This window comes from Phaethon aethereus, assembly GCF_964289735.1.
Source record: "Phaethon aethereus genome assembly, chromosome: Z".
Taxonomy (NCBI): domain Eukaryota; kingdom Metazoa; phylum Chordata; class Aves; order Phaethontiformes; family Phaethontidae; genus Phaethon; species Phaethon aethereus.
Window position 1 is genome coordinate 34,249,673 of NC_138577.1, and position 27,028 is coordinate 34,276,700.

Genomic DNA, 27,028 nt, shown 5'->3' on the forward strand with positions numbered 1-27,028 from the left:
AAAAAATAAATTCATTTCCTGTGAAATGCGTGGTAAGCTGGATACATGCTAATGACAGAAACACTGTAATAATGGGCTAACACAGGCTTCTAATGATTCTAGGTTCTCCACTGAAACAAAGAAATATCAGGTGGGTGTATCAGACAGTGCACAGTTTGCTACACGGACTATGACCCGGCTCAGATCTCTCTGATGCTTTAAAACTTCAGAGCACAGGTATAGAATGAAGTCTTCAGGTTTAAGTGAGCCAGCAGAAATGACACAGCTTAGCATTTAGTTGCATCCCTATACCAAAAAGGAAGCCTAGGTTTTGGCCCAAGAACTTTTAAACTTAAGTATTCTGAAAAAAAAAAAAAAACAAAAACCCTAAAGTAGAGATTAAAAATGTTAGCTGTTAGGCTGAAATATAGAAAGAAAAAAAAAGGCAGTACTGGATAGCTCTCTGGCACACAAAATGTTTTCACTGTGATCTAGAAAAGAACATAAAATATCCTAATTACCTGTGCATCAGCCAGCATGATGTCCTTCAGCATGGGCTGACCCTTTGGCTCTCCATTTTCCATCCTCACATAATGGACCTGGTATCCTCGGATCTGACCATGCTGCTTACTGGGTACAGGCGAGCGCCATGACACTTTAACAGCAGTAGAGTTGACAGCGTCTACCTCGACTTTGCGAGGAGGACCACTAGGAACTGGAACAACATCATTGGACAGAAAAGAATTACAGGCACCTGCCCCACCCATGTGTTTTGCTTTTTTAGAAGGGCAGACTCACTATATTTTCTTTGAAGAATACAAATTGTTCAACAAATGAAAATGCTCAACCAATCTGCTCTAGCTTTCAGTGAAAAGATCAAAAAACATGACTGATGCAAAAAATGGAAGAAAAAAGAGTATTAGAGAAATAGAAAAACATGTAAAAATGTACAAAAGCCAAGGAAGATGCTTTGAGATTCAAAGCATTACAGTACAAAGAGATATTTTAATCATTGAAATAATAATACTAATAATAAAACCACAAAAGATTTCAAAAAAATAGTTTCCCTTATTTTTGTTTGCTAAGTGCTTTGTTTCTTTTTTTTTTTTCCAGTAGTATAAAAATGAGGCTGATAACAGGGCTGTCTTCTGTCACTTTCGAGCATGGAAGAAAAGAAAATACGTGGAGCATCAGTTTTCCAAGATTAAAAACAAAACTCAAAAAACAACCCAACCCAAAAAAACCCAAATCAAAAAGCACAATATGGAACAAGAAAGCAGTTAAAAAACCAAAACAACAAAACCTGAAAAACATTCATAGACATAAGTGTTTAAAAATAACAATGACTGTAAAATCAAGGAAAAGGCAGGAAGTTTTTCCCCTGAGAGTTTTTTTTCTGTTAAAGGAGGAGCAAGAAGGATATGTACAGGCTCAAAGGGGCAGCAGATTCATCACTCACAAAAATGTACTTTCTGTTAAAAAAAATTAAAATAGCAAATATAAAAATGGTGTAGAAAGGACAACTCTTTGATTAAAAAACTCAAAGGGTGATAAGATCTGTGATTTGGGAAAAAAGAGGAGCAGAAAAAAATACTTCTAGGCTATACAAAAGACAGCAGATCGACAGAGTCATAGAGGTGCAAACTGATGTAGTGGAGGCAACATACCATCTTCATCTGTCCGAATCAATACTGCTAAGCTCTCTGGGCCAGGTCCAACATCAGTGTGGGCAGTCACAGAGATCCGGTACTCAGTCCATTTTTCCAGCTGTTCCAAAAGGTATTGGGTACTGTCCGAGGAAATTCCCAAAATTTCATGGGGCTTGACATCTTCTCCATCAATCCCAATGTACTTGATGGAATATTCTGTGATAATGCCATTCCGTTTTTCCACCGGTGGAGGTTTCCAACTTACCAAAATGCTAGTGGAGCTGGGGCTTGTGCAACTAATGTCTTGAGGAGGAGCTGATGGTTCTAATTTCAGTAGTGGGTTAGAGGAGGATTTGAGTGAAAGGATAGGAGTGATTGAAAAAAATGAACAAAAGAAAAAATAAAAATAAATAAAAGACAACCAAATGAAAATAAAAAAAAAATCAAAAAAATAGAAACTTAAAAAAGCAAAGCGTCAGAAAACCATATGTACCTTGGCTTATTAACATGAGGAAACTGAAAATGAATAGACCAACTAAATGGTGAAAAAGGATGTAGGGGAAATACATGAAAATGAAACCTCAAAATAATATTACCTACCTGTTATTAAAATTCTTCTCGAAATAAAACAAAAACGTGACACTTCTACGACTACTGATCTATCTTTATAATCATTGCAATTAGTGCAAGCTATAATATTTTAAAGGACACATGACATGTATTTACTTACAAATTTGGACCTATCCCCTTCAAGTGGGTTTACTTTCTTTGAGAAAAATTCTCTTTTTACAAAACTCCTAAAAACTTGCAATAATTGCTACAAATTGCTCCATAAATTTCCATTTTTGTAGCCTCTCCACTCTCAAACAAATTATTATTTTTTTCAGATTTTTTTAATAACTGAGTCTCCCTGGCACAAGTCAACTGCAAATTACGTTTAAATGAAAAGCATTTACTGAAACATTTATTGTAGACAACATAGTAGGAGCATGCAGTCAACAGAAGATGAAGAAAGTCTTAGTCAAAGATTTACCTACCAGGAAAAAGTGACAGGCTTGTTGATTCTGACTGTAACTTGTACTTACCCTAGATCAGCTGTCAGTTTTAATTTTTAACTCCTCTTGGAGACACCTTTGCTAGCAAAGAATTAAATCCTACCAGTACTGTAGTTAATTTCTATAGGAAAAAAAATATAAATCTACCCCCAAACAACATGTCAAGAAAGCAGGTATTAATTTTACAAAAAGAGTTCACAAGCTCAGCACATCACAATGGTGAGAGATTCTGACTTTGTTTTGTCTGCTGTCTCCAGAACTGATCTTCCAGAGCAAAAGTGCTCACCTTTACTGATTTGTACTCAAAAGAGACTGTTAGCATATTTACCTCTTCTGGGCTCCAAAGCATTTAAGCATGTATGTCATTCCATGGCTTTCAGTGAGGCAATTCAAGTACTGAAAGTCAGGTATGCATTTATGTGCTTAAATGCACTTCAACTTAGCAAAGTCTAAGCTTACTAAATGAGGTCATTCAGAGCACCAAAAGGAGCCATAGCTCAAATTCACTGGCAGAAGTAGTGGATGTGGACTGTTTTCTTATTTCTGCCTTCTCTCTTGCAAGGAAAATATAAATTTTGGGTACAAGATCTTTATAGAATGCTTCTTTTTGTCTACTGTTTGCTTCCCATTTCTTAAGGGAAAAAAGAAACAAATGGATTTCTGGTACTTATACAAGGCACATCAAAGAAAATTAAAGCAATAGAGAAGGCCTAGGACCCTGCTGTGACCTATTGCATTTACACATGTAACTTTTGGTTCCCTACAGCTCTTCTACAGGGATCAATGGCTTTTTACTCAGTATGGTACACTGCTCTTCTGAAGGGAAAACAGGAGGGAATGTACCAGCATTTCAACTAACTGGAGGAGGTGGATGGGAGGACAGATGAGAATTGTCACATTTGGGGTTTTTTTTACGCTAATTCAGTAATCAAGTACTCTGAACATGTTGGTCCCCTTCTACCATCAACTTGTGCAGGAAGTAGAATACAAGTAAAATATCCCTTAAAGATTTATATGCAAAGAAATAAATCCCTGTAGCATCTTTCGCTGAAACCAAGATGAAAGGCAATAGCATATCCTGGTGAATATTGCTAATAAACTCATATAAGTTTATTAATTTTTAATCCATTATATTCTGAAAATGCAAAACATTGCATTCATGTAACTAAGGATAATCTGTAGGCTACTTGTGTAACCAGTTTTATTCATGCATACGCTTTTTTCTTAAAATACAGTTTTTGCAAAAAAGATTTTGCAGTCTTTTCAGCAAATAACCAGGGTCTGCCCACTGAAATCAACTGGATTCTCCTGCTATCTGAAGACATAATGCTGAAGAAAGCATAACGTATTTTTATATTCATGAAGGGAAAAATGGCAACGTGCTTATATATGGAACATACAACCTTGGACCCTAGATTTTTATTTTATATGTACAACTTAAGCAAACTTCACCCAATACAGGAGAATAAGCATGCTAAACTGCTGAAATGTCTCCCAGAATAAATACATACCTTTTTCTTCATCACATTATTGAGTCTGGATTACTAAAACTAAAAGGCGCCTTGCCACTATCTCTAAAACTAGCCTTGTGTTATATAACCATCTTTTATGCTTATTCCAAATGCTTTACAAATGCTTCAGAAGTGCATTTAGCTCTGGTCAAAGGTCTGCAGCACTGTATCTCCAGTCACATAAATTACTATTAATATATAACAATAACAAAGAACGATGGTGTAATCACACCTGTCATGACAGCAAATTAAAATTTCACATGTCAATTGAGAATCTGAATTTTCTGTTTTGAATAATACTACTTTAAGAAAAGGCCATTTAATTTGAAACAAATACAAACAGAATTGCACCAAGTTTTAAAACAACAGTGTAATGCAAACTGTCAGGCAAGAGCAGCACTTCTGGACATCATCCTTGAGTATCTGATTGTTTTAATTAAGTATTTATTTAAATATCTTAAGGTGTATGTATAAATCCCTGACAAATTTTTGCATCTCATTTGTGATGAGTTTCATGACATTGTTTCCGTAAGCATCCACTGAGAAAACAATTTTTCTACTGGTGTAAAAAAAATGACTAAACTTCATAAAAAGCCAGGATTAAAAAAACCTAACTTAAAGTCAGAATGATTAGCTAACAGAGAAGAACACTTATGAGGAAATTTTTGGTACAGTCTGAAATATTCAACCTGACCCACTCTACAAATTTTTTGTACTTCAGGGAGATGCTGCAGAACAACCTAGTATTACAAGAAATCTGCAGGCTAGGCAGGTGGAATTTTGTGAAGGACTGTTATTAATGTACACCTATTGCATGATAAATTATTTTATCCTGTTATAGCATAAAATAAAATATGATTATGACAGCATAATATTGTCTCCTTATACACTGGTTTACAGATTTTTTTTCTGAAACTATATAAAAAACACTCATATATTAAGTTGATCACAATACACCTACAAAAAGACACATTTTAGGCATTCTTCTGTTAAGAAGAATTCGTGGTATTAAGCACCACGAATGCTTTGTTTTTATTATTTTGCCTTTTTCACTGTTGGTACCTCTCTGGGCTACTGAAAATAATCTCTCCAAGAAATACAAGACAAGGGAACAAAGTTAGTAAGGAAAGACACCTACTTGACTGCATGGTTCTCGCTGAGATTTCTGCTGTTGAAGCACCCAGGCCTTGCGGAGAACGTGCAGCTAGACGGAATAAGTACAAGCTGTTTGGCCTTAAGCCTTGCAGGCGATAAGATGTAGTAGGTTCAGTGGAAACCCGTTGCTAAAGGTAGGTAATAAGAGGATGTCTTGATTAATATTCAGAGACTCTGAATTCCGTATGTTGCCTATAGAGGAAATGCTTTTATACTCTGATGATACCTCAATTGAGAAAAATGTAAATTCAAGAAAATAAATCAGAACAAAACCAAACTAAACCAAAACAGAAATGAATACATTACTTTTGACAAACTCAGATTAAGAAACAATATTTTTTAAAGTCAACAGCTTAATGGGTGAAACTCAGAGGCAGAAAAACTGTTTGACTCTTTGAGGAAGTAATAACTGTGTACAAAGTATAAAAGGCTTTTCAGACAATAACACAAGAACAAAGCCTTACCTATAGCTACCTCTTACAACAACGAACTACAGGGTTTTATAACACGAGTAATCTTGGTTTTAACCTCATAGTCAAATTTGTGTTCAAATTATTAAAGAAGCAAATTCTTCCAAAGGGTAACTTGTTAAGCAGAGGCATGCACCCTGTTTGGAGGTGAAATACGGATCTGTCCCCCTTCCACAAAATAAGCTTATGTATTCACAGTAGATGCGTGAAGCCACCATAAACATAAGCTTGGCTGAAGCATCAGCAATGAGTTGATGATGCAGGAGAAATCAATGAGGCTGACACCCTCCTGCTGCCTTCTGAGACTGCTGGCTTCGTTCTTTTGTCTGAGACTCTTGGCAGTATCACATGGTTTCCCTATCAGCAGAACAGTTTATTCTAAAGTCTACAGTACTAACTCCACACAGGCCCTCAAACTGAAAATTCTTTAAGAAACAATGGTCCAGAAAAAGTGCATAGCAGGTTTTATCTTTAGGAAAAAAACATTATTTTATTCTCAAATATTACTGAAACATTAGAGAAGCTTGAGAACTCTCTTACATGGTGGCAAAGAGAAACAAAGATTCTCTAAGGCTGAAAATAGACTTCAAAGTCCAAGTATAAGTGAAAAAAATCCTAATGAGTCCATAACATGTCCCAAAACACTTCTGCTTCCACGCCTTTGCCGAGGAACAGTCTTGGAGAGACATGATCAATGTCTGAAACTGGATGCAGCTTCTGTGCATGACACATTGTGAACAAGAGCAAAGTTCCACTGCCTGGTAAACATCGTCAGCATTTTCTGCTGTTTACACACCCTCAGTCTATCACCAGGCTGACTGCTGGGTTTAACAAACTGTTAAATATGAAGGCATTTGTACTGAAGAAAGTTACTAATCCATAAATTCTAAACCATTGCTGTATTTTATGTCTGACTCATTAAAAAGATATGTAGTTTTTCCACTTACCTCTTCCCCATGCTCCCCATCTTTGTAAACCAGTTCATAGCTGGAAACAGTGTCAGAGCGTGGAGGTGTCCAGGAAAGTAATATGCTTGTTTCAGACTCAGGTTCCGCTTTGAAGTTCAAAGGCTGACCAGGCACTAAAGAAAATTTGAGCAATGTTTATTTGGCTAGTTCAACACTTATCTTTCAAACCTTTTAAGCTATTATGTGAATATTTCACACAATATTACTTTTACTGAACTTAATAAACTTAAACAAATTGATTAACTGTACTGTGAAATAAATTAATCTGAACTCAGAAAAAGAGTAACAATATATTTAATTCACACATTACAAATTATCAAGGAGTTCAGATAGATGTTTCCTAGAGTAAATAACGCATACAGAACTGAACAGAATCTTTGTGATGAATACCAGCAATCTAGTAACCTGTGTATGAAATGGTGAATATATACCTGTACATATGTGTGTATATATAAGGAAATGCCAGTATTACATAAGATTGGCTGGAATAGTCAAGAAGAAAGTGTTAAAACCATTACATGCATTTCCAAACCTGAAAATGGTTTGCTCAGCTCATAAACAACTAAGATACTAAACACATCCTGCTCTTTAAGAAGATGCCTAAACACTGAATACTTTTGTAACCTGAAGAAGTTATAACCTACTGAGCTTCAGTAATGTTCTCATTAAGTGACATATTTCTACCTTTTTAATGACTGGTATTTTTACCAATATTGCTGAATTTCTAGTAACAACACTTTAATTGCAAGAACTGAAAATGCAACTTCGATTCCGGTAGTCAGGAACATTCTCTGTTGTTATGTCTTGTGTAACGGTCACAGAAATTATCGTGACTAAATGTTACCCTCATTTACTTCTGCAAATCTATGGCAAATAATAAGGTTGACTGGGTAAAGACAGCAAAATATAACCCTGTCATTGGAATGTATACAACCATTTTGGCACCCAAGTTCTAAAACATTACTTTCAGTTAATAGGGCTGATGATAAGGCATGAAAGAGCCTTCCACAACATTTCTAGCTTTTCAAGAATAAAATGTGGCATGCTCTTATTTTTTAAGAAAAAAAATAAGAGAGGCATTTCTTAGCACATACTGAGAACAGGTGTGAAAAGTAGGATGTGACAATAATGATTGTTTCACAATAGTTTTTCAGGGTAGAATTTTATCATGGCATCAAAAGTATGTTTCTTTTGTACAGCAAAAGACTTAAAACCAACATGGAGCAAACGGTAAAAATAATTTGTGATCGTAATTCTTATCTTCCCCAGACTTCTACAGAATGCCATTCTGAGGATAACACTGCCCTTATCTACTATAGTGCAGGTTTGATATCTAACCTTTAAACAGACAGATAACCTGTCAACCTGAGGTGCATATTCAAGCTCCTGTGTGGAAGTTGCAAGTCCCTACCATTCACTTTTTTTTTTTTTTTACGAAACAGGACAAAATAGAAAAGAAAGGTTGTAGAAGGATGTTGCCTATTTCTGAGGGAATGAATGAGGGTGAAGAGGAGACCAAGCCTCTTGATGGGAAGAAAAAAGGATGGGAGAAATTAACTATTTTTATAGAAGATGTCTGGTGTAAAAAGAGACCACTTCCTCGGTACTGCAAAGTGGAAAAGTAAAAAGATCACACAGCCCAGGAAATATCAAGAAAGTATTTTTGACAGAAATACTTTTATCCTTTTAAAATTGAATGGATTTGAAATGAAGAGGGAGAGGGTAGGATAACTGGGTAATTCCTAACTTTGAAATAGATTCTGAAATACCACTAGATCAAACGTGAACTTGGCAATCTATACCATAGTTGTATAAACACATTTACTAGGTGAATGTTACAACTTTTTAGGTTAGCTGCCTCAAAACACTCCTGACTATCAACCAGACAACAGCTGCAGATTTTCCTCCTATTGCACACAGCTTAAAGTAGATGTGGAGCCCCACTGCAGCCTTGCCAAAACTTAATAATACAATCTACAGCTATTTGGAAGTGTTTATTTTGCTACAGGTTGTTCCAAATGTATCTCATGAAACTCAGGTGGGTACCTCGTTGTAGGCATTTTGTTTGCTTAATCTGACAAAAAAACCAAACCTGGTAAAACTGACTTGTGTCAAAAAATACTTGCTTCAATTTGTTTCAAAGGATAGGGAAAAAATTATTTTGGCACAATAACTGAGCAGGACAGTTGGAGTTACAAAATCATCTTTGCCTGGTCATCAAACAGCAGCTTCTATTATCTGTGCCATGCTATCCATCTTGTGTCTCTACCAGTGACCTGGAGGAGGGGATGGAGACCACACGTTCCAGGTTTGCAGATGACATTGAGCTCGGGAGGACCACTTGACACACTCAAGGACCAGGTTGCTGTTAAGAGGGAGCTGGAGAAGGGAGGGGAACATCCTGATGGATAGTTCCCCATGAAGTTCAGCAAGCCCTGTCCTGGGAAGGCAGATTGCTGCAGGGATGCAGGCTGGGGTCAGGGAGCAGCTGTAGGGGACAGCCCTGGGCCCTGGTGGGCAGCGAGCTGAGCTTGGGCCAGCTGTGTGCCCAGGTAGCAACAAGGGCCAGTGGTGCCTGGGGTGGCATGAGTAGGAAATGGCCCCGACAGCCAGGGGAGGGCATGAACTGTCCCCTCTGCTTAGTGCCCCTCAGACCACATCTAGGTACTGCATCTGGTTTTGGGCCTCAGCAAGATGGCTCTGGGCTGGGGCCCTTGCCCTGCAAAGAAAGGCTGCAGGACTGGAGTTGCTTCAACTGGGAGAAGGGATGGCTTCGGCAGCACCCAGCAGGATCCCTGGCACTGATGGGAGGGATGGAGGAGACACAGCTGGGCTCTTCACAGCGGTGCATGGCAGAAGGGCGAGAGGCAGTGGCACAAGATGAAACATGAGAGGCTCATACTGGAAATAAGTAGAAGCATTTTCCCCATGAGGACGGCCCAGTAGTGGAGCCAGGGCCCAGGGAGGTTGGACCATATCCAGGCTCAGGAGGTTTTGCAACTCAACTGGGTGATGCCCTGAGCAGGCTGGTCTGACCCCAAGGCTGAGCTTGCTCTGGGCAGGGGCTGGAAATGGAGAACTCCCCAGAAGACCAGCCTGCCATCATGAATTATCCTGTGATACTATGATCTGTGCTTAATGTATGGATAGATGAATTGGAGAACACAGCCAGGCAGTAATAGTAAATGACCAGTCAAGTGACCCATATGAAGGCTGGTACCATAGGTTATGATAAATATGGAGACAGATGAAGAACAAAGGGTACTTCCTGTCTGTCTGCACGTTTTAAGATCCTCATCCTCCCAGTATTCCTTTAGAAAAACACCACAAACCCTTTACAGTCTTAGGTCTGCAATTCTCTATCATTTTATAAGACAAATTGATGGTTAATTGTACTTTCCCAATTTCTGTTTGTCAAAATAATATCTTGCTGCAAAATCTAGTCTCCCCTCAGATTTTTCAATCACATTTAGGCAACTCTGAAGCTGAAAACACTGACAAGAAGAAAGAGGTCCCAGGAAAATCTGCATTACTCCAAAGAGATAGAGAAGATGAAGAAGAAACAAAACAAAATCAAAATAACAGAAACTAAACAAATTGTATTGCTGATAAATTCTGGTACGGAACCCAAGGCTTAAGTACCAGATAAGGAAATGGAACAATAACTTTTAAACTACTTAATATTTAAGCCTAGAAGAAACTACATCAGTTCTAAAATTCTTCGGTGGCACAAGGGAACTAAGCCAAGCTGAAGGAGCTGACAGAGGTACTGGTATCCTTCAGAGACGGAAAAAACCTAGGGAAACTGGAAAATCTATGCAAGTGGACTTTATACTCTTGCTGAAGTGTTTTTAATTACATAGATTAAATCCAACTTCTGTATTAGTGCTGTACACGGTCAGCTCACTGAATGGAATCTTTCTGCATGACCGTTGTCTCAATATTGTCTTTTCTGCTTTGGGGTCACTATGCTCTACAAATGTATGTTAAAACCCGCAACTTCCCTGTGCACTGAGTATACCTCTTCTTATTTCTTGCGTGTAAACATGACATAACTTAGGTAGTACACACAATGAAACACTACAATGCAGTGATAAAACAAAGAACAAAGTCCAGAATTACTCTTTTGAAAACTTTATACCAAGTTCTACGCCTTCGCTTGCCTAGTCCTCCATGTTTATTGCTGGGTAACCAGAAAGAAACACAGATTGCTGGACCTTGTCCTGCATATGTGGTTCTATGTCCATCTGTGATTCAAGTGCCAGAACAGAATCATGAAAAGGGTTCTCAAATCAGAAAGGCACTTTAGTTCTCTACACAGTTCCTCAGCTGGCTTAACCAGAAAAACACTCCAGGGCTGTGCTGGGTTTGCAAGTGATGCTGGAAAAAGAGGGAGAGTCTCCAAGCTAGAACGGGGCCCATGACATTGCTAAGGTGAAATCCATACCTTGAACAAATCTCAATCGGTTCAATTCAGAAACAGTTTTGCAAAGGACAATAGATTGATCAAGAGAATTTACAATCAGTTTGGAATTGTAAGGGACCAAGAGTTCATGCTGCTTCTTGCTCTGGAAGAAGCATGAAGTTCTACAGACAAGCTCTTAAAATTGAAGAGTTAATGTGCTCTGGAATTTTTTCTCTGTAAAACAACACTTGTACTTTTTGAAAGACCAAATTTTCCTGGAATATAATTACAAAATAAAATGGGTAATGTACTAACTGTATGTGCACCCTGCTCTCCCTCTGCCTTTCTGCTTACAACAGAAATAACCTCTTCAAATGAGTCTGAAGGTAGCTGAGGCTTGCAGTTCTGCAGTATCAAATACAGAATCACAGTATTCAAAATAATTAGCTACAATACATTTTAAATGTCAAAAAACCATAAAACATACTGTGAAAAATAACCAGAAATAGATACATCACATTCTTAAAATAATATATGTAACTGACATTGAAGGAGCCCACAGAACAAAATAAACATCCTGGTCAGTCTTAAAGACAGAGTCCATATAGTTTTGTCTGAATGACAAGAGAACACAGTGAAGAGATGATTTATTCTTCAGCATAATTCTGTCTACACTCTATTTATACAGTGCAGCAGTAGAATCATCTTAAAATTATTTCATGTTGCATTCCTCCATACTTAAGTTCAGTGACAAAAGTAATGCATGCACATTTCCAGCTTTGATCCACATATTTGCACAAGTCAGAATTCTGGACTAGAAAAAAAACAGATTAAAAAAAAAATAGTAAGGAAGAATCTCATATCCATACCTTATTTTGTTTTCTAACCAGAAGGAAGAGAGGGAGATTAAAAGCCAGAAAAAATCACTGTGTGAGGGTAAGATCTTCAAAATTGGTCTCATCATGTTAGCATTTAAATGAAGTAAACACAGAGACTGAGGCACTTAACAGAAGTTAACTGTGCTTTGAGAGCAGAGGGGTTATTCAAAAGCTGAAATATTTTTTCCTACCTGACCAGAAATGTTCCTGAAGGGGAATTTTGTCACTTAAAAGCCATATTTCACCCCACCTCAGCTCCAAATTATTCCCCTTCCACCTGCTTCCCTGCATCAAAATTGAGTTTCCAGCTGCATGCTCTCAACCCTTCCCTCGTGGAAGTACATTTCCATGAAATGCTTCACTGTAAGACTAGTACTGTGGAGTTGCAGAGATATGAAGTTTCCTTGTTCCTGTGTTCACGAAAAAATTTGAAATGCCTGGTAAAGTAGCTAGCTTGCTACTATACAGAACTGTATTCCCTTGTTACAAATTCTATTCTAAATTTCTGATCTTCTTTTACAGTAAGAACTCCAGAACCATTAACTCATTTCCCTTAAGCAAAGACTCTGTTATGTGCCCTGTAAGTCAGATACTTGACCTTCTCACTACTGTCCTTTTCCATATGTACAAAAGATTAGCCTTTTATAACTGTAATAATCCTTAGCCTTCAAACCACTGCCAATCCTTGGTTTAAAATTAACAATATGTTTTATATTGTAAGTTCTTATTTAAAGAAGCATATGTTTACAGGTACACATTAATTTCCCAGAAGATCTTTTCTCTCTCTCTTTCTCCAATACCCCATACCCACTAGACCCCAGGTATGTCTCACTCTCCCCTCTTTCTAAGATCAGAATATAACCAGGATTCTCTGAATTCCTTCAGTAGCCATCCTTTGTTTGCACATCAAAAACCAAATCCAAACCCGGGCATTCAGTTGAAGCTCAATAATTTTCCTGGTACACACAGGTTAAAGTATGTGGCTCAGAGAGCATGTGAACTTCTGATCAGTTTAAGCAAAAAAAGGAAACAGGAGAAGATACTCAAAAAGTGTGTCTCCTAAATGGAGACAAGACAACAGAGCTTTTGTTTTCCAGTGAAGTAAAGAAAAAGGAAAAGAAGTATCACACTAAAGCTTAACCGGTATTTCTTTTTTCTAAAATTTAGTGTTAGTAAGTAAATTCACCTAAATAATATACTGGTCCTGACTCCATCCTCAGGAGAATCAAATCCTTCGACCCAAAATGCAGAATAAGGACTTCCTTAGGTGTAGCTTTTGGAGTTGATCTTCCCTTATTCAAAAGGCTTGGCTCCACAGCTGTTTTCTGATTACTTAATTTCTTAAAATGGTGGGGTTTTTTACAGTAAAAACACTGCTGAAAACAACTGGGCAGTAGGACATAGCTTTTCCTTAAAATGCTTAAGCAGAATACCGAAACACAAAATTGAACAAAAAACCTTTTTTTTTACATTTGGTTGTCTGAAAAATGCTTCCTTCTCTTCCCCTCAAACTACGTGTTCCTAGTTAATATTTTAATTAGAAAGCTAACTTTCACTGTCAGCAGAGTTTTGGCAAAGCGAGAAGCCACTCATACAGCCATTTCAAAAGAACAATTCTGCTGTACTAAGAAAGCAAAGATTCTTGTAAACAGGCTTTTTCAAGACAAATTTTTCATTTTTCGTAATCTATCTCCAAAGATCAGAATACACATAAGGGAGGAAAACTTTGAAGGAAACCAAGCTAACAGACCCTGTAAGTCACAGCTGTCAATCAGATTTTGTTGTACATATGCTCCAATATCCTCAAAGTAAGCACAAGGGTTAAGCTACATATTTACAAAGATAGGCTTATTTGTTTCAAAAATAGGGGAAAAAAAAATCAAAACATAATCACCATCCTATTTTTACTCTTTTACATATGTTTCCATTAAATCCATTTCCACTGTTTTAAATGGCACTTTATAATTCACTATATTTCATTGGATGTTTTTCAGCTTGAGAGAGACTTAAACCAAAACAATCATATTCAGATTTAGATAACAGCAAATCTGGAAGAGAAGGGCAAGGAGGGCATTTTATTCTGCAGTGTCCACTGAAGAGAAACTGCTAGATAGCAAGATGGGAGAATCTTCATTTTTAAACATACTCTGAGCTGGAGAACTGCACTACATTTTCTTAGCTGTTTTTCTCTTTTATGACTTACAGTGTTCATATTTCAAGCATCAGTATCAGTGCTTAAAGATGCCTCCTGTATGTCACATTTTTGGTTTTCTTTTGATTTTTAACACAGTCACAAATAAACAACATCAAGTCATCTCTGTTATGAAGTTGGAAACATGTATTGAGAATCTCTCCTGCATTGTTAATGTCATAACTTCTTTCGATAACAACAATAATTGGAAACAGATGGGCATGTTTAATGGCAAGTTCTAGAAAGGTTTTAATAAAACTGAGCTTTTCTGAAGTGACCTCAGCAAGTAATGTAGCTTGGGTGGGTCCAGCTGAGCCTCAGTGCTCACTATTTCAATTGCTTCATCCTTCCCTGGGGAAGCCATGGACAAACTCTTGATAGCCTAAAAGGTTTACAGTTGTAAGTGAAAACACAGATGAGGAGCTCACTAAACCTTCTTCTTTAAAAGCTTTTTGCTTATGGATTGGAAAAAAAGTCAGATGCCAATATTAAATGTAGTCCCTGAAAAAGGTTACAATTACCAGAATTAAACTATGTTGTACGTATTTACACTGCCATGTGCACACAAACACGTTTTAATGTACCACTAGAAGGTCTAAAAAAGTTCATTTAGTAACTTCTCACCTGAGACACTGCAAAAGGTTAACACCTAGACCTTTGTGTAACACAACACAGGTTCCAGGACAGTACCTCAATTTCTATTCTTTATTAAATGCATATTGGTAAAATGCAGAAGTAAAAAGTGGATGAAACATAACTGTCTTCAGAGATACAATGTTAGAGATACATTTTTTAAGAATTTGAGGGATGCTAAATTCTTCAACAGGCAACCTTCCAGTACTAAAAAAATCAAGTAGTATTAGATAGTATTTCTAGGCAATCACTGACCTACAGTAATATTTCATACAGTTTTCTGTAAACCGATAGACAAAGGGAAATTTTATTTCTTATTGCTACAATAAAACACTTTCTGCAATGTTGCTCCACCAGAGCTTCTCATTTTTGATTTCATAAAAATTCTCTGTAATGTTTTTCGTTATGCTTGCTTACCTTTTGCTGGTAAGAAATTCATTGCCCTAAAACTCCTGTACAGAAACAAAACAACCTAACTTGCAAACACAAAACAAGAAAATGGTGACCCTGTTATATGCACTTTGTAGGGGCAGGTTGGATTTGATTTATAAATCCAAAGTGTACAGAACTGCTTGCTTGAACGTACACAAAGATTTATTGGGTTTTTTAATGCTTTCTGTTTCACGTGTTTTCAGAATCTTACCAGCTCTTGGAATACACATGCAGTACACATACATTTTGAATTTCCAAAAGCAAGATTCACTAGAGTGATGTAGGGAGTGATTAGGGAACCACACACTACCTAAACAAAACCCACCAACAAAGGTAACTCCTCAAAGCAAGCTGTGAAGTACTTGACAAATATATTTGGTGCACAGAGCACTGCCAAATAGAAGCCATAATGTTTGGCCACCTCAGGATGAAGGTCTCCCTGAGACTTCAGTTAAACTTCAGTTAAACTTCTTGAAACTGATTAAAAAAAAAAAAAAGAAGGTGTGAGGGGATAATTTCCACTTTTCAATGATAACTCACAATGTGGAATTGAGAAAAGGTTATTTGTCAAAGCTGCCCGAATAAACTGTCTATCCTTGAGAGGAAGTTCAATATATTTAAGTTCCCTTGAATATTTTAAGCTCAAATTCTCACTCTGCAAAATTTCTGCATATATTTAATTTTTTCACAGAAGTTCTGTTCATTGCTAGCTTACCTCCTGTTTGAGTGATGACTTGAATGTCACTAGAAAGTGGTCCATCCCCAACAGAAGTAAAAGCAAGAACCTTCACAGAGTATGTTTTCTGGGGTACCAGATTCCCAATAGTGGTAATATGGCTGTCAGCCACATTGTGTTTCATCCAACTGTTGACATGTTGAGTGGGATCCATGGTATAATAAACTCTGTAACCTTGTATTTGTCCATTGGGTTCCTCAGGTTCTTCCCACTGTACCAAAATGGTGGTAGAACTCAACATACGGGCCTGCACATTGCGTGGTGCACTTGAAGGTGCTTGCTCTGAAGTCCTTGTTGACACAGGTTCACTGGGTGGCCCTCGTCCAATGTTATTTACAGCAACTACCCGAAATTCATACTCTGAATACGGGCTTAAACCAGCCACGCTATAGCGTGTTGTGGCCACCCCATCAATTTCTTTATAAGGCTCCTCGGAGTTCTTGGGTTTGTGTTGAATTATGTAGTAAGAAACTGGCTCAGGGTTTCCAGAATCCCAAGTCAATGTTATGCTCGTCGCTGTGCTTTCTGTTACCACAGGTATTCCAGGAGGTTTGGGTAGGGCTAAAGATAAATACCAAAATATATAGTTAGCACTGTGTAACAGTAGATATTATTACAATAAACGGCTTAAAAACCAAAACAAACAACAACAACAAAACAGGAAGATTAAAATGGAAAGAAGGTGTTATCTGTTCAGAGCAAGCTTTTGGCAATTATGATTTACTCCAGAAATCTATTAGCAAATCCTCAAGTTTGGTAGTGTAAAGTTTATTTGATATAAATTGATACTGACTATTCTAATAGATCACATAAACATATGGACAAGAGGAACCTTATAGACAGATAGTGCACCATTAGAGTTTAATTTTCAGATATTTTTGGAACCTCTAGTTTCCAGTTACTCACTGAACATGATATTTGGACAAGCAGCAACTCTAAAAATCAAATGACTTGTTCTTAAAGGCTCCTGCTGTTGACATGTATATGAAAGACTACAAGATCCTTTATTTACTTGAAATGAAGGCTGGGAGCTAGACACAGAATAATGAAACATTATGATTAACTGATTTATTAGTACTATTGCTGTCTGAATCTGTATTTTGTCTTATGCCAGTGATTGGCTGGAATATTTACCGTCTTGATTTAAGATGGTAAGACGCATTTAGTCCCTTTCAGTGTAATGCATTTGCTCAGAATATGGCAATGAATGACAGAAAAGACTGAACTATGTCCAAATATATGGGCTTGGGATATACCTTTGACAGTTATCTGCGCTATTGCTTCTATAACACCAAGGGTAGACATAGCAACACAAGTATAGTTTGCAGACTGCCTGACATCATTAAGCTCAAGGACGTTCCTCCCTATTGGCATATCATCCTCAGGTGTCAAATCTTCTGCTCCTAGCATCCATTTCACATATGGCATTGGTGACCCCACCGCAACACATGTGATATTTACACTCCCGCCAGGCATTATCTCGTGATTGGTGGGGGGGATAGAGAACCTCGGTGGGACCCGTCGAACTGGAACAAAACACAAAAAAAGGTAATAACATATACAAAAAAAGAAACTGAGTCTTGCATACGGACTACATGCAGTGTACAGACACAATTTAATGTTTTAACGTGTTATTCTGATCTACCAGAAAATATGCATAAAAGAAATACAAGACTAAACAAGAATTTTGTCTGCACACAATGTGAATTGTTCTATATTTACTGCAGGATATTATTAGGTATATTCATACAAAGGCTGATTCAGACCTATTAGGGCCCCACAGTTAACTAACTACATACTAACAACACACAAACACCATGCAAGAGATACACACACGCACACGCGTGCGCGCGCACACACAAACGCACACATATATATATGCATTTTATACGCCCATACATATATATATGCACAGAAGAAAACTGGAAGGTCAACAGCATGCTTGAGTTGATTACCAAAACCAACTTCAGTGCTGCGTGCTTCCAGCTGATGTGAACAAATGTGCTAGGCCACATTGTCACATCACAGTCCTGGAACACATTGCCTACAGTACATTGAAAGTGCAATTTCATTTGCTTTCAGACTCAAAGTAGATGCAGCCTCACGACCTCACACTAACACTGGAACAAACATAAAAAAAAAAATAATACAAATTATACACAGATACAAATATATATATATACACATATATACATATATATATACAAATATACATATATACACATATATATATATAGAAAGTCACAGAAAGAAACTGGGCAAAACCAGTACAAAGTACTGGATTCGGTCATGCAGGCAAGCAAATGACAGAATCAACAGAGAATCATGCTTAGGGAAATGTCTGCATAAAACTGCAGAAAGAAAAAGAACTCAGAAAGAAAAAATATCAGGTGAGGAAAGAAAACTTGAAAGAGATGGGGATAGGATAGGCTGACAGATACAGGAGATTAAGAGGAGCATAGAGTTTGAGGGAGAAGGAAATCAGATTAAGTTTAGGTGGTTAAAAAGCAACTGTTAGGAAGGGCCACTGGGAAAATAGCAGAACATTTAACATTCAGGATTCCACTATGCTCACAGTTAAGGGAAAGCAAAATAAGCTATAAGGATCGATAATATTAGACAATTCTGTATTGATAGCAAGGGGTGGCAACCTTAAACACATAGCAGGACATTGCACTAACAGAGTAGTTAATATTTAAGCAAACACAACACCGAGAAAATTACCAGGCAATAACAGATCAGTGTTCCTGCTTCAAATATTCTCAGTGGTGTGCACATGTGTGGGGGAGGTGGAAGAGAGAGAGGTAGCTGAGAGAGGTAGGTTTGTATTTAGGCCTTTCATTGGACAGCATACTCAAAACTGTACTTATTTGGGTTTAGTAGAGGCTAATCATTAAGACAGTTTTAATTCAGCAAAAATAAAAAGTAAATTAAAAGACTATGAGTGAGTTTTAAAAAAAATAATGAAAACTCTATTAGTCTGAAACCTTTTCACTGGGTTTGATTAAATTTATGAGATCTTCTATGGGTTCAGAAGGGGCTTACTGCAATGGCCTCATGAGCGAATGACAGGCAGAAGGGGAACAAGCAGAGAGCAAAACAGCTGTAGGCGGCCAGTTTACAGAGGCCACACAAAGCAAGCAGCAGGCAATGAGGAATTTCTTGTATTGAACACAATCCTTATAGACAAAGGAGAGTTTAGTCTTCATGCGCGGGCTGTTTAGAGAAGCAACTGCTGAAACCATTCCCTGAAAAGCAGGCATCAGTATAAACAAGAAATTAAAAGGGAAGAAAAAGCAGGAACACTGACCAAGTTTACTAGACATTAGTGTTAAAGCTAAAAAGGTTGCCATGCATCCAGGTTCATTCTCCCTTATCATGCACAACAGTTAGATACCAGCACTCATCAAAAGCCATGACCAGGGCATTCTCTGCTTAAATGTAACATTAACTTAAAAAATGCCACAATGCAGCTACATTCATTTCATTTGTATTCTTTGTTATTGGTTTAATTAATAGTTTTGTAAGGTGGGTAAAAAGTAAAAAACACACCAACCTTCTCGCAGCTCTGAGGGATGTAGGGGGTTTGATGCAGAACACAATGAAATGAGGAAAGGAGAAAAACAAGGGAAACACAGAGAGAGTAAAAAGGCCATATCAAGGCTTTCAACTGCTACTTGAACATCTCTACTTGTTCTAATTAAACCTTCCTACCTCATCTTGAAAAGTTAGCATTTTCCACAGCTACAATGGTGTTAGAAACAACAGCTAGCATAATTTTGAAATTTTCCTTTGGATAAAAAGGTATACATGCCTCATGCAGTACAGGAAAGTCAGTATGTTGGAGGAGAAGAGAAAGGAAAAAAAAGCAAATAACTTTCTAAGGATGTCAAAATCATGAAATGTTTTCCTTTTTTTTTTTTTTTCCCCCCTTAATTAGCCAAAAGAGTCACACCATATGAAAACATATCAGGTTGATCAAAAAATAATCTCTAAAAAAAATTTCAAAATCAAGCTAGGTATTTTTGGTAAGGTCATCCACCCTACAGTAAAGTTTACAACTGTTTATGTTTTCAGTCCTATTTCTCCCACCCATTCCCTTATACTGTAGACACACACACATATATAAATATACACATATGTATGTATGTATGTATGTTATAGGCTTTGTTGTACAGAAAGCTACATCAACCAGCCATTGGAAATACTGCCAGAAACAAAGCACTTCTTTCTAGTTGAACCAAAGGAATATTTTCGTATGTTAAAAAAAAATATCCATTTCTACTACTGTACAGAGGAATATAATGGTTTCCTTATTAATCATACCTGTGACAGAGATAGGTAATTTCTTCAGAAAACATAGCCAATTGACCACTCTCATTGTAAGCAGTACACTTCACTCAACACTAAAGATATATAAATATATATATACACATACATATATATAAAGAAGAAATAGAAAAGAAGAAAATACAGTTGTGCTCTGCATACGTATTATTATAAAGTTAGAAGCTTTTCCTTTGCAATTACACAGCAGAGGTCAGGTAGGCATACACCTCCATGCCTTGGGGTTACACTCAGCTGGTTAGTAGCACACCGAGCAGTCACCTCAGGAGTTTGAAAAGCAAAACAAAACAAAACCAATACAGGGAAATAAATGCAAAGCACAATTTAACTTAATGCAGGAAAAGTAGAAGTCAAGATGTAAAAATATAAATATACTTACAAACCTTAACCCACAGGATAGACTGGACTCAAGAGTGCTTTAAAAGAACAAAACAAGCTCCAAGCCTTTCCTCTACACTTTTAAATGAATTTTATGACTGACACATTTACCATGGCATTTTGATTATTACAGTGGTAACTGTATAGATCCTGAGAGTATCTTAGCCCTGAACCTGAATGAAGAGTGGATGCCAGGGTTATGTCATTCCTACCTCTGACATATAGATTGGCAGGGGCAGAATAGCGTGTACCCGCACTGTTGGTTGCAACACACTCATATTTGCCTTGGTCAGATTCTTCACTCAGTTCAATTTGGAGGGCACCTGTATGAATATAAAATACATTGCCAAATAGACAGTCAGAGAAGGCTTTTTATATCCATAACAATATACCGCTTAACAATATGAAAAGCTTGTATGCGAAGGTCCACTCAACGTCGGTTCATTTTCTTGCTAAGATGCACAGACAGAAAATGATGCAATGAAAAAACCAAAGAGATTATTTTTTTCACATCATCAGTGCTAGCACAGAAAAACAATTTGCATTCAGCCAAAAAAAATCCTCTCTAAACAATACTCTTCCCTAAACTATTAAAATGAAGATGGGTGAGACTGCTTCAAGGAAGAATGGCTTTTGAAAAAAACAAAAGAGATTAAGTAGTTGGGTCATTATTTTTTTTTATTTTTATGTCATTGTTTTGATGTAGTAACAAAAGTAGCACAAAAGGTGGTACTCGTAAAAAAGGCAGGAGAGGCTTCAAGAAATCTTCTGCTGAAGAAAGTAAAAAATGTGCAGCAAGAACAAAAAGGCTGCTTGAAGTAAAAAAAAAGAAACTGCATTAGTCATTTATAATTATCAAAATATTCTTTTAAAGAAACAAAACTCCCTTAAGACATGCAGATTGGTAAGAAAAGAAAGACAGTTTTCCGCAACTTACAATCTTAAAGTACGTTTGCTGAAAAACAAAGAGCAGTTGAATTAGAAGACAAAAAAGTTAAAAAGCATGGTCTACGCCAACAAGGAAGAACCAACCAACCACTGCTGAGGACCATAGGAGGGCCCCCCCCAAGACACCCATCAAAATCCACAAGTGGGATTAGCAGTGCGGTGTCACAAAACCCAAGAAAAATACAAAACAAGAATTACAAAAGAAGTAAACAGTTTTGCCAGAGTATCAAAAACCAACAATACCACATACCACCAAGAATATTAAGTCATTAACCTTTCCTTTCCAAAGCCTGTAGATTAGAAGATCCAAAAATCCATAGGTGAGAGAACTCCAAGAAAAAGAAAACAAAAATAAAACCAAAAAACAATAAAGGGAAAAAAAACATTTCTGTAATTTTTTAGGGGGGGACATACACATCATTTTCAACTTTACGAAGTTAAAAGAAAAAAAAAGGGTTGAAGAAGAACAAAAATAAAAACCTTTTATGAAAGATAAGACAAAAAGAAGATAGTCCATGTTGTCTTCTGCATGTCTGCTACTGTTCTCCAGACCATCTTGGCTTTGGTCCAGGACAAGAACAGCTAAGGAAGAAAAAAAATGATCTTTTTTCGCTCCAGTTGGACAAAAAAAAAGAGGAAGGAAAAAAAAAAGAAAAAAAAAAAGAAGAAAAAGAAGAAGAAGAAAAAGAAGAAGAAGAAGAAGAAAAAGAAAAAAGAGGGACAAATGGTACGCTGTGACTGGGCTATGGCCAGAAGACCTGGATATGCTTTCTTTGAAGCATATCACAAATCAAATTATCATTTCTTTTTTTTTTTTTCAATGAACAAACGAAAAAGGGAAAGGAAAAGGGAGTGTGCAGAAAGAAAGGTCACAATATGAGAGTCACTGATCATAACCAAACAGGACAAAGGAAAAAAAAAATCAGATGATGGACATTTCTGTGGTTTGGTTTGTTTGTTTTTTTTTTTTTTAATTAAAAAAAAAAAAAACAGGACAAAAATGGGAGGGATGAAAGGACAGAAAGAATGAGTAAGATCATTCTGTGAACGTTAGTTCAGCACTCTTACCTCTTATTGGTGTACCACCTGGGTGGATAATATGAATGCAAATAAGATTAGAAAGAAGAAGCATTAGTACGAGAAGAAGGAGGCTAGGGCTTTGGAAGAAGAATCAAATTAGATTTACAGAATTAAATAAGGTCTTAAGAGAAACTTGAATTACTATACTGTTAAAACAGGAATAATTAGATAGTATTATCAGGTTATAAAAGCAAGTTGCATTGTACCACAAAGGGCAAAGGCTACAATTGGCTGCATTGCCATTCTCAGAGTAGCATCTGAGTTCTTAGATGTTTGGTTTTATAGGGTTAGATATATATCGAATATGCCTCAAATACTTGAAGGAAACTTTACAATACTGTACTTATGACATAGTTTAGGAAAATATTGGAATTTCTATTTAAATATATATATATAAATCTATATATATATAAAAAGAGGATACACGGAGGCTATCTCAAAACAAACACTTAGTTTAGGCTGGATTATGGCATTTACTGTTCTACAGCTACGTGATACCTGTGTACTGGTTCTTTTAGGTGTTGCTATGACTGATAAGACAACATTTCTGTGGAGGTGTGCGTGTGCGCCACTATAGGGATCTGGTGACTACACTGACTGTTAGTAAAATGCATGCCATGCATTTTAAGAGTAATAATAGTAATAATAGTAGTAATAATAATAATAATAAAATAATAGGATAATAATATTCTGAATATGGAAATTAGTGGGGGTGAAGTGCGCTTCAGAACTAAGCACTTACCAATAGATTCTGGAGATTTAAATACGGAGAGAAGAAAGACAGCACAAAAATATTATTATATTCCTTATAATTTGGTACAAAGTTTTCAGTTAAAGCTTTATATACTAAATCATCTATGTCACATGTGAAAAATTAATTCTTAATTTACATTAACAGAAGGTTAATTTACACAGTTCTGCTGACAACAAGCAAAAAGTCAGTTAACAAGACGATTTAACATCACAGGACAGGTCAAAAGCTGAGAATTCTGGGAAGACATGTGATTAAACAACTTAGATTCTACAATGATATCTACTACAATTGCCAAAGAAAAAAGCTCATTATATCCCAATTATCTTATTTAGGGATAGCTTTAAACTCTATAAATTTAGAGTTGTGTTGGTTTTTTTTTTAACCTAAAGAGAGCAAAAGAATAAACTAGGGCAGGAGAAGAGTGAAAGAACTGCTAGGGAGGTGCAAGGGGCAAAGAGAGAGAGAGCAGCAAAAGCTGGATTCTACACCAAAAGCAGACTTCTGTAGATCCAGAAAATGTAGGATTCATAAAGCTTTAGCATGGGCGCACACTACTGTGGCTAAATGTGTTGGAAAAATGCTCAGACAGCAAAAACTTTATTCCATTGTTTACCCAAAGATTTCTTTTCCTTTTTTTTTTTTTTTTAATTTTCTTTTTTAGGTATAATTGTGCATGGGGAAAAAGTACTGTGTTTTATGTATTTGTGAGAGGAAAGAAGATGTGTCCAAACTGGCTAATCTTTGGTGGAGTCAAATGTGGAAAAGACAGCACAAAATACACTTTAAATTTTAATTGAAGTGTCTAATGCAGGTTTTGGTTTTGATGAATATAACCATTGGTACTCCTTGCAATTTCTGAATGAAGTCCAATGTTGAAATAAATTTGTTAAAAAAAAATAAAAAGGAAAGAAGAAAGAAAGAGGAGAAAATGGATCCATCAAGTACTGCAAAAAGCAGTAAAGAAAAAAATTATCAAGAAGTACAGTCACAGCAGTGAGCAATGTGGAGTAAACAGAAGCTGCAAAACACATAGAGACAGACTCTAGATAAGGCTATGACAACATCACAAACATGGACAACACACTCAGTAACACAGAAAAGAGAGGAGGAAGAGAAATTATTACCTTTAAATAAAATTTAAAAAAAAGAAGAGAAATAAAAGAAAGAAAAGGTGAGAGAGAACAACTCTGGGTGTTAGTGGAAACAGTAACACGACCCTACCTGAGCGTAACTGCTTGATGCGGCCATTGTTGTTGCTTGTGTCAACAGGCAAGAAATCTTTAAACCAAGTTATTTCTGGATCAGGATTGCCACTGGCTGCACATAGCATGGTAGCTGTACGAGTTCGTTCAACCACCTTCAGCTGTGGGCCCATATCAATGGTAGGGAAACCTCGAGGAATTTGATCCTCTGCAAAAGAAATGTATGATTTGAGGGATTTCTCATATAGTTATGTAGTAACTCTTGAAAGCCCCAATCACCACCCTGCTTAATGTTCAAGGGTACCCTAGTTGTTTGTATGCAAGGAACTGATGCAAAACCCAGATACTCAGGCAGTATTTTTGGTAACTTGGAGTGATCAAAATGCTGATACAAAATAGAATATTCACAAAAAAGCAGCTCCACATTTTATACTTATAAAATTCATTAAATTGGCATAGATACTGTATGTAATGCATAATCATTAGACTCCCACTATGGTACTTTACAACACCGAGGTTGCTCTGCTTGTAAGAGTCCTTACTATTTTATGTGAAATACTGAATTACCATGTCTATCAACAACAGGAAAAACCCCTTTCTCTACATGAGACAAATACATAAGTAAATGTGATCACACAGTATAGGGTTTGGCCAGCGGCTTAGGAGACACAAGTTATATTTCCTGCTTTTATCATTGTTACCTATGCACTGTCGGTCTTAACATTTAATGTCCCTGTGCTTCAGTTGTCCATCTGTAAGACAGGTATGACAGCACTTTACTGCTACAGAGTTGCTGTGAGGATGAATGCATTATAAGGTTGCAAAGCACTGTCAAACTCCAAACATTGGAGTTATGCAGATATCAGAGTTGAACTGACAGCAACATAATGATCTTGAATGGATACAACTGTGTCAATTAAAACACTCAGATATGGTCAAAAATCCTCACCCTAACACAGTCAATAGTGAAATATTATGAAATACTGAACAAGAACAATTTGCCTTCTTAAGATGATACACACTAGCAAGTAACATTGGAAGCACAGTGGGATCAGGCAAGTTCTCAGAAATCAAATTAGCACAGGTAAAATAATCTATTTCAATTACATCATCTTGCTTTCAATTTATATTAAAATGGCAAAAATATTTTATTGCAAAATAATTGCTATTATTTCAGCTCAAAAAGGACAAGCAAAAAAAATCAAAGAAAGGGGATCAATACTAACTATAAAACATGTATATTATTAAATGTCTCGATTGGTGGTTACTGACATGGAATTGATTAAGGGATAAAATAACAGAAGAAATTGTTCAATGTCAAGTCTCTTTCATGAAAAATGTGTCATATTTTCAAATAGTTTCAGGGAAGTCTTGAGACTTTTCTGAAAAATGTATAGCAAGCAAGTACATCCTATAAATCTTTGTAGTTCCTGGGGTCTGCTGTCATCCACGAGTGACTTAATTGCTTGCAATACAAATGCACGTAGATACTATTCTGGTATAGTAAACACATTTCTCCAATAAATCTGCATAACTCCTCAGAGCTAGTATTTCTACCAGTCAGTAGTTAAGTGTCAAATCCTTCACTAGCTATATGCTCTTCCCAAAGAAAGGTATGTTTCATGTCTCTCTATAAAAATGAAGTCTTTACTTCGGGAGTAACTGACAAGATTTGACTTGTGACACAGAACAGGGTTCTTATGACCTGGCCTTTCCTTTCCTACTTCTCTCATACAGAAAACCCTGGAGTCCCTTTTGCAAATACGTAAGTGTACAACAAAGATAATCTATCTTGAATACTAATAGGATGGAGTAGTAAAGAGCTTTCCTTTCTTATTTTTAATAAGGGTAATTAAATTCCATCCATCCCCCTTATGCATAGAATCTCTTTGAATGAATGCTCTTCATGAAATTTTCATGAGAAACATCAGAATGTAACAGATTCAAATAGCCAGAACTGTTATATCTTTGACAGCTGTGGCTTGTTTCCAATCTGGCTTTCAGGTATTTGGCAGTAAAACCCAATATTCAACATATTGAATAATGCAATTTCTAATTGGAGTGCTTATCACAGTGGACTTAATTTTTAAGATGTTAATTGCTTTTCTTCTCTCTCAGTTTATTAGTGGTTTGTACAAAACTGTCTTTACACTAGGATGATACCAAGTTTGACAGATCATCAAACACACTGTGCAATAGAGCTGAGCGTCAAATCAGTGAACAACTGCCTCTCAGCCATGGCAGGAAAATAATAACT

At 36.7% G+C, this 27,028-nt stretch overlaps 1 protein-coding gene across 1 annotated transcript in view; it reads right to left on the reverse strand.

The window, feature by feature from the left end:
* PTPRD (protein tyrosine phosphatase receptor type D) overlaps positions 1-27,028 on the reverse strand; it is a gene marked incomplete at both ends in the record, with an annotated part of 301,634 nt that overhangs the window by 118,411 nt on the left and 156,195 nt on the right. Inside the window, 9 exons of the mRNA XM_082013447.1 lie at positions 501-694; positions 1,647-1,952; positions 5,333-5,477; positions 6,767-6,900; positions 16,042-16,623; positions 17,319-17,588; positions 21,000-21,110; positions 22,804-22,821; positions 24,791-24,979. Coding sequence (XP_081869573.1) covers positions 501-694; positions 1,647-1,952; positions 5,333-5,477; positions 6,767-6,900; positions 16,042-16,623; positions 17,319-17,588; positions 21,000-21,110; positions 22,804-22,821; positions 24,791-24,979 — 1,949 coding nt within the window. The remainder of the gene's footprint in view (positions 1-500; positions 695-1,646; positions 1,953-5,332; positions 5,478-6,766; positions 6,901-16,041; positions 16,624-17,318; positions 17,589-20,999; positions 21,111-22,803; positions 22,822-24,790; positions 24,980-27,028) is intronic.